The sequence below is a fragment of the Austrofundulus limnaeus genome, unplaced genomic scaffold (assembly GCF_001266775.1).
Source record: "Austrofundulus limnaeus strain Quisiro unplaced genomic scaffold, Austrofundulus_limnaeus-1.0 Scaffold441, whole genome shotgun sequence".
Classification (NCBI taxonomy): Eukaryota; Metazoa; Chordata; class Actinopteri; order Cyprinodontiformes; family Rivulidae; genus Austrofundulus; species Austrofundulus limnaeus.
In genome coordinates, this window is record NW_013952843.1 from 83,833 (window position 1) to 92,869 (window position 9,037).

At 38.8% G+C, this 9,037-nt stretch overlaps 1 protein-coding gene across 1 annotated transcript in view; it reads left to right on the forward strand.

The window, feature by feature from the left end:
• Positions 1-9,037, forward strand: part of si:ch211-196i2.1 (collagen alpha-1(I) chain) — a gene marked incomplete in the record, with an annotated part of 64,972 nt that overhangs the window by 43,561 nt on the left and 12,374 nt on the right. The window contains 10 exon segments of the mRNA XM_014024833.1: positions 3,262-3,888; positions 4,017-4,061; positions 4,145-4,264; positions 5,010-5,048; positions 5,148-5,201; positions 5,287-5,340; positions 6,410-6,517; positions 6,608-6,661; positions 7,406-7,459; positions 7,591-7,635. Of these exon segments, the coding sequence (XP_013880287.1) occupies positions 3,262-3,888; positions 4,017-4,061; positions 4,145-4,264; positions 5,010-5,048; positions 5,148-5,201; positions 5,287-5,340; positions 6,410-6,517; positions 6,608-6,661; positions 7,406-7,459; positions 7,591-7,635 (1,200 nt within the window).

Here is a 9,037-nt window from a genome sequence, read left to right on the forward strand (position 1 = left end):
CTTCAATACAATAAAGTTCAGAACAATCATTGCATTATACAATATATAGCTTTATCACTGAATAATTTGTTCTCTTACTTTATACTGCAGCGCAGTTGCTTGTACTGTTTTTATTCTTAAATGGTTTATGTGAGGTTTCCATGTCAGCTTTTTATCAATGAGAACACCCAAAAACCTCACCTCACTGACTACAGATCTCAACATTGATTCTAAATGGAACAATGATAATTTGATTTGTTACCAAATCTCAAAATTCTGCTTGTCCAAAAACATCTGTTCTATATCTTTACCCAAACAATGAAATGTAGCGTAATCTGCAAATAAAACACTTCAAAAGCCCCAACACACTAACCAAATCGTTCATATACAAAATAAACAACTTTGGTCCAAGTACACAACCCAGAGGAACTCCACATCTAATATTATATAACTCATCATTTCATCATTTACCTGAACAAACTGTTTCCTATATTTCAAATAATGACCTACCCACTGTAGTGCTGATCCTCTAATACCGTATTTATTCAGCTTTTCAATAAAATTGTTTTGTTTTCAGTAGTGTCAAAGGCCTTCAAATAAACAGTAACACAATACTGTTTATGATCTACAGCTGTTRTCTTTTCCATTAATTTCATTTGAGCCATTGATGTTTATTTATTTGTTCTAAACCCACTAACTACTACTTAAACTACTGTTTTTCTATATATCCATTTAAATGTTACTACACTGTATGTACATTGTATATTTCTGTTCATAGTGGGATTTGTTGTAGTTATTAAAAATAATAGTTTGAGCATTTTAAAGTGGTGTTTTTTGTTTTTCAAGAAAAGCTGTGAACAGATACTATCTTACCTGCTGTAGATGGCTCTTTGGATGGATTTAGTTTGGAGAAATAGTTTAAGTCTGACTGGATTAACGGGATAAAGGCTCAAAAAGGCTAAAACCAAAAGGCACTACAGTTGTTCATTGTGGTTCATGCAAATGTTAACATTTAAACATCTTTGCATCCTCATCAGGTTTGCACGATGTTAATTTCATGTTATGTTCATGTATTCCTGCAGGAAGTGCCCCAAAATGCTACAGTTGGCTTCTGATGTTGTTTGTGGCAGTTGCAAAAAAAAAACATAATTTGCATAAAAAGTCATCAAATTTAAAATCAGCATGAAGTTTATAAAACTGCAATTAATTTGACAGTAATCCAGTTTGATTTCGCTCAGATTAGCTGTTAGCGTGTTAATCTGGTCTCCAAAATGAGCTTGTTCAAAGAACTATCTACTTTCCAAGTTCCGAACAAAGTATGGAGTAAAGCTTTAATATCAACATCAAATGTTACACTTCCCAGATGTTTTAGTAAAAAAAAATTTGTTTTAAAAATACCTGGAGTTGTTTGCTCAGGACCTGAAACAGGAAACATTGGATCTGTGATGTCAGAACTGTGACGGGATGCAGGTTTGAACATGTGCTGAGTCAGTGTTTACATTCAGCTCCGGACTCTGTAACGGCAGGCTCGTTTGAAGCACCCACTTCAGTGTGTTTGTGTTCATGTCTCTGTTTCCTAACAACACTTGGGTGAAAAATCAGCACCGTGTCAAGATTTAAGCTTCTGTAATTAATGTGGAGCTGAACAAATTGCAATGAAGCTTTAATTTGGTTTCTTCTGGGTAGAAAGTTTTCAATCATGTGATTTTGTTGCCAACAAGCCCCTTAAACACATTTAATGTTGGTAAAAAACAATATTTTACAGTCGTATGTTTTAGTTAGCTTTGTTTCAAAGGGTTTTGATCGTTTTTTATGTTTAGTTTCTTTAAATATCTGAGCATTTTGTTTCAGAGTGATGATAGGACAGATCAAGACCACGTCCTCRGTAATGAGGGTGTTGTTTCGGTCAGTAGTGGTGAAGACATGAGTCAAACGGCAAAGCTTTTGATTTTTCTGGTCAGTCTATGTTCCAACCCTCAYTTGTGGTCATGASGTCTGGATACAMGCACCCGAAATGATCTTCTTTCATAGGGTGGTCGGGCTCAGCCTTGGAGATCRGGTGAGGAGATACCTGCATCCAAATGAGTTGATGTGGTTCATCTGATCAGGGTGMCTTTGGGCACGTCCCACTGGTCAGAGACCCCAAGGCAGACCCAGAACCAGTGGTGGGCTCAGCTAACCAAAAYGTTAGCTTCACTAACCACTAATCTGCTAATCAAAAACCTTAGCAATACTAATGCTAATCCGCTAATTGAATTTCAAAATTAATGGAAGCTAACGCTAACCGCTWGGRCCACAGTCTTCATCTCTTTCCAGATGAAGATTGGTGGGACTGATGCAAACCTGTTGTTAGTTTTCTATTGGTTTAATTTGWAGGTGAGCGGGAACATCTGTGGCAAATCTGCCAATCCAAACCAGAGTTATCGCTGACTTTAGATACTTTTACTTTTCCTCTTTCAGAATAAAAGCACTTTTTTGAGTTAGTCTAACAACAAATAATTTCTCTACCATATTTTATCCATAGTTAGTTTTTGTATATGTTACTTAAATATTGTTAAATGATATATTATTTTTAACACTCTGAGTTTGAAGTTTAGCAGCTAAAGATGCTACATGCTATTTATGATGTCTGATAAGTCCATCACTGTAAGAGTGGGTGTTTTTTTAATTTGAGATAAATGACWTGAAAATAGAGCTTTAACACGTTTGGAGTTGTAATTAGCATAACCTAATTTAGCAGAAGCTAATCTGTTAACAATTTTCAAAGTTAGCATTAACGCTAATATGCTAAATAAGAAGCTAATTCCGATATTAGCGAATTAGCAGAGAGGTGCTCATCTCTACCAGAACTCACTGAATGCATTAAATGAGCTGTAATTTGGTGTGGTAGTAGTTGAGAGTCATCTCCAACAAAAAGTCAAAGTGCTACTCATCATTGGTTAAAACTTTGCCAATAATAGTTGAGTTTCTGTTAGCAAAATAGCTATATTTAACCTATTGTTGATGAAGAAATCTGAGTTTTTAGAAGAGATAAGCCGGAAGATTTATAGTCTTGTTAAATTTAATGTACACGTTGTTCCATGTCTGGTTTTGATTGGCCTTATTGTCACATTTGTTGGGAAATTTCTAAACTAAATAAGCTGATTGTCCGTAGTTTGACAAATAGGAAGTGATTCATACCAAGCAGGGATTATCATCAGACCACAATACAAACCAGGAAACCGCTGTCATGATGTCTGAGAAACCAGCTCAGTCTTGATTCTTGTTTTGTTTTCTTAACAGAATGTTGTCCTGCGTCCGGGGGGTTCTCGAGGGGACGGGACGATCCCATCTAGAACTGATCGGAAAGGGTCGGTGGGTCGTGGAGACGTCTTTGTGATCGATGAGGACACGGACTTGTTGGATCTGGTCTTCCAACAAGGTGGACAGGTCAACAAAAATGGACTCAAAGGAGGCCAGAAGGTTAAACCTGATGTTTCGTCTAAAAAGGTGGAGGAGAACGTTACGACAGAGAAAAAGACAGATTCTAGGACTTCTTCGCTCTTCCCCAGAAAACCTTCAGATGACATCATCGACTTGGACATTGGAGGTTCCCCTAAGAAGCCCTCACTGGGATTTCCTCCCAAAATCCCCTCAAGTCCCAAGACATCCACCGAATCCAACAAACTAAGAGAAGATTTGGACTTGGAGACCAGGACTGTTACAGCTGAACCTCATTGGAGCCCCACCCCTCAGACCACCTTGGATCATAGAAACCCTAAGGGGGGTAAAGACCTACAACCAGACAGAGAACGCCCTGGGATTATAACTGTTGTATCCAGAGATGGAGACCTGGTTTTGGGCTCAAACGGTAAAATGTACAGGGTCCAGAGAGGCCCACCTGGCAAAATGGGTCCACCAGGACCAGACGTGAGTCAGCTTTGGCTATTTATTTCATGTTTTTCTAGAAATCAAAGTAAAAACATTGAATAATTTGCCAAATCTTAAAAAAACAGCTGTTCTGTTTCTTTATTTTGAAAATGTTACCGTCTCCACAGGGCTGTCCTGGTGATCCTGGTCTACCTGGATTTAACGGCGATAAGGTGTCCATTTTTAACTTCATGACCTAAACCTTAAATAGAAATATTATTGTTTCAGTTTACAGCTTCTGTTTCATCATCCTCAGGGGCAGGTGGGCTCTGAAGGAAGACGAGGAAACAGGGGGGAGCCAGGACCTCCAGGACCTCCAGGTTTACCTTCATTTTACTTGTGGAGGAACACTGCAGAGGAGTGGGCTGCTTTCCAGGTTGGTACTACAAAYCTAAAAATGTCTATTTAGTTTAGAAAAGAACCCCAAAAAGTGAATAAAGACAACAGCTGTTTGTCACAGTTAGCGAGAGGTTTAGACCCAGAAAAGCAGGCTGACATAGCCTGGAAAAAACCAGACCCTTGTCCTTCACTTTGCTTCATACGAGGGTCTGAAGTCTCGGCTATAGAGAAGCAATTCTCGCTGGAGGCATGRCCTCTGCTGAAGTTTAAAATATGACCAGAAAACACAGATTGTGACACTTTATTCAAACACCAGAGTGTTTCAAAGCAGAATAATTATGTACACTTTTGTCTTTCCATACAAATGGTGATAAATGACTTTCTTGACTTGCCATACATCCACTGCTCCTGTTTAGATCTTCAAAAACTTCAGTTCCACCTGAACCAGTCCTTACTTTGTTTTGATGTGGAGCACTTCAGATTTCTCTCTTTCTCGTCTATCAGGGAGGAAGTTGATGCTTTTGATTTGTCTGTTTCACCCTCTGCAGCAGCTGGAAGCTGTAAAATATATACTGGAGAACTTCAGCTCCTTTATTGAACAATGTCTGTTATTGATTTGTGATGACAAATTAATACAGAATGTTCCTAAAAATCAAATTAATGGTCTACCTCACATATACAGTCGCTCTGAGTGATGGATATTTTAATCAGCAGAACCAGAGTTTAACACTTTTTTTTTGTTTTATGCCTAATAATTTAAATTTATCTCTTTTTTTATGTAGCGCTCCAGTTTCTACCAGTTCCTCTCAGCAGGATGGCCTGTAAGTATGCTGTGACATTTAACAAAGCTTTTCTTTGCTTCAGCTGAGTTGTTTTATTAGCTCCTGAGAACCTGCCGTTTCTATTTGGTGAGCTTGCAGACTCAGGAGGGACCTGAAGGACCACCTGGAGAGATGGGCAAGCCTGGCATGCAGGTTAGAAATGAGCCTCGTTTAATTTTAAGCAGGCGAGTTTTGAACACGACACACATGTATTTAGTTTTATGGTCTTGTTTTTCAGGGCCCACCTGGAGAGCCTGGTGAACAGGGGCAACCAGGGCTGCCAGGAGAAATGGTACGCCTATTTTTATTAAATTTAGCATCAGGTTCCACCTAGAGGACTTCAAGCTGAGGATGGATGTATCACCTAGACCAATGATGGATGGATGGATTATTGGACGGATGGATGGATGGAAAGATGGATTGTTGGACGGATGGACAGATGGGTGATTGATGGACAAATAATTTAATGGATGGATGGATGTACAAATGGATAGATGGACAAAAGGATTGATAGACCGATGGATGGATGGATGGATGGATGGATCGATCATGTAGTCCGAGAGATGGATGGATGGATTGACGGATGGATTATTGGACAGATGGAAAGATGGATGGATGATGGTTGGATGGTAGATAGATGGTTGGACAGGTCAATTGTTGGACGGATGGACAGATGGATAATGGATGGTTGGATGATAGATGGATGGACAGATTGACTAATGGACAGTTGGACAGATGAATGATGGATTGGTGGACAAACAGATGGATTATTGGACAGATGGATGGGTGGATGGATGGATGGATGGATTGTTGGACGGATGGACAGATGGATGATGGATGGATTGGATGATAGATGGATGGATAGATTGATTGTTGAATGGATGGAAAGATGGGTGGATTGGAGGATGGATAATGGATGGATGGAAGATTAATGGATGGAAGACGGATGGATGGATGAACAACTTTGACTTCTGTCTCGTGGTAAAAACTTGTAATTAAAACGGTTTCAGACGATGAATCTGTTCAGCTCCAGTGTTGGATGGTGGAACAACGAAGGTTCTCCTCTTTGATGAATCATGATTTAAATTCTATAACCAAAAATTCAGCTGGACCTCCTGCATCTCATTAAACAGTGATAATCCCTGATTGACTCTTCCAGTAGCTGCAGTGGTTTGGGAATGTTGGGAACAAACAGATCTCTGCCGTTCACAGGAAGGAGCTTGATGACTCTTATTATTGGACCTCAGATGTTTAAAGTTTATACCTCAGTTGGTGAAACCAGTTTGGGTTTTCCAAAGGTAGACCAGCACAATTCTGATTTTAGGTTTTAATGTTTTTGATGAATGTTTGTTGGCTGGCAGGGGGATCCAGGCCTGAGGGGGCCCCCGGGACGAGCTGGGACCCCAGGAAGAGATGGCATTGATGGAGAGGATGGTCAGCCTGGGTCACCTGGTCCTCCTGGAGCACATGTGAATACATTCTTTACATGTCAAACAGCACACAGAATGTACATGCAAATCATGACTTAACCAACAAAACWATCTATCTATTGATTTCAGGGCATGTGGGGGTACAGGGGGGAGCGAGGGTCCAAAGGGGAAAAAGGTGATGAGGTAAGAAAAAACAGAAMTAAAATGTAAGAAATGAGACAAAAAGTTGTTTGTTTTATTGTTAAACGACAAATAAATTCAGCAAAAAAAGCACATTTTATTTTTATTTATGGTAAATTTATTTTAAAAAGATGTTTTTAAAACACAAACAGCTTGTTCTGTTTGCTAAAAACGCTATAAGCTAATGTAAATAAAATCTTATCAAAATATAAATTTTAAAAAGTATCCACTCTTAAATTATGTCAGATTTAACTCGAGCTTAAAAACTGAACTCTGAAGACATTTTGCTGCTCGACAGCACCATCTAGTGGTTTTTTTAAGGCTACGTATTGGACTTTATTTAAAATTTGACAAGTTTTTTACATGTATGTTTTATATTTTTACTACCTTTGACAACTAGTTTTTACCACTGCAGTTATTATTTTATTAAAGGAAATGTTTGAAATTTGACCACCATGACAAAAAAAACTGCCTTCGGTCCAAATCTAATATAACAAAGCAAGTCTAACAAATTTGCAACTGACCTTAAAATCATATTTAAAAGGCTTAAACAGAAAATCAGGACATCAGTTTCCACTTTAAATCCTAAAGACCTGTAACCTTTCTATTATGATGCAATGCTCCAAACCAACATATTAATCAAAGGGGTTAGCCTTTTTTATGGTTTAAATCTATTTAAAAAGGCCCTTGAAGCAGAGAAAAAAGAGTATATATTTATATTAAATGGTGTTTTTTGCATTTTATCAGGGTCTCATTGGCTTCCGGGGTCCCAGAGGGGAAACTGGTGAACCTGGTGAGAAGGTATTTTTCAAACATTTATTTTCCTCCATGTTGAAAAAAAAATTTTTTTTGCTGATATTATACTGTATAAGTTGTTTGTGGTCTACTATTTTAAAATGCAAATTTAGTTTAAAATCTTTTTTTTCTTTTAGGGCCCAGCTGGTCCACCTGGTCCACCAGGTCTTGTTGGAATACCAGTAAGTGTTTTATTAATTTATTTTTTTAAACCATGTCTCCTTATTTGTTTATTTATTTGCAATTGTAGTTATAGGTCAGTTAAAAAGTAAAAACCTTTAGTATCTCAGTGTGAATATCAGGAGTGAATTCATACAGGACTGAAGCTAACCGCTGCTAAGTGCTGTTCTTAGAGTTTTATAAGAATGTTTAATTTAACTTGATGGTGTTAAGATAACAGCTGCTCAGAATGGAGATCTCCACTCCTGACATCACTCATATTTACATACATTACTGTATCTGTCGCTTTATCAAAYGATCAATTGGAGTGGATTCTACAGACAATCAGTGTTAATACTGTAACAGAAAAAGACTTTCCTAAAGCAAATTTCGACACATCGATTTCAGAAATCACAGGAAATTTCAGTTTAAAGGTTGTCTGGAGGGTTGTGCTTTTCAACAGATTTGAAAAGCAAGAGGAATTGTTAAAAAAAAGTTTGTGATTTTACTGGTGTTTTATAGCTTAGCTTTCCGCAGCTTTCATGTCTGTGTATTTTTATCACTGGAGCCACTGCTTATGTATCAACTCATCGACTTGAGTCACAACAAAGAAGTTTAATGGTCTTTAAAATTTGTGTTCATATATTATCACTGTATGTTTGACTGACTGCAGTAGAGCGCTGTAAATGAGGCTAGCTTAGATGCTAGGAGTAAAGCTACCAGTAGGCTACAGCAAAAACAACWAAGTTTATTGTACCTGTTTATCAACAGAAAGTGCAGGGATAGGATCAGGGTGGTCCAGTGTTGGTCTTTTACCTCTGATTAAATGTTTGGAGCAGACATAAAGTCCTTGGATGCACTTTTTTCCGGTGGAATTCAACTCGTCCCATCGCTCAAATCCAGCTGTTAGCTAGCATCTTAGCTTGGGAAAARTGACAAAAAAATACTCATATGTGGGGACGATGACTGTATCTTGAGTCCCTTTTACAAGAACCATAGCATGATATTTTGTGGTCCTCTTGGTGGAGTTTGATGATGATCCGAGCTGCCAGCAACTAAGACTCAAGCTGCCAGCTGCTAAAAGTCAAACTACCAGCGACAAAGACTCAAACTGCCAGCCGCTAAGAGCCGAGCTACCAGCGGCTAAGACTCAAGCTGCCAGCGGCTAAGAGCCGAGCAACCAGCGACAAAGACTCAAGCTTCCAACGGCTAAGACTCAAGCTGCCAGCGACTAAGACTCAAGCTGCCAGCGACTAAGACTCAAGCTGCCAGCGACTAAGACTCAAGTTACCAGTGACTAAGAGCTGAGCTACCAGTGACTAAGTCTCAAGCTTCCAGCGACAAAGACTCAAGCTGCCAGCGACAAAGACTCAAGCTTCCAGTGACTAAGTCTCAAGCTTCCAGCGACTAATGGTGCGTTCACAC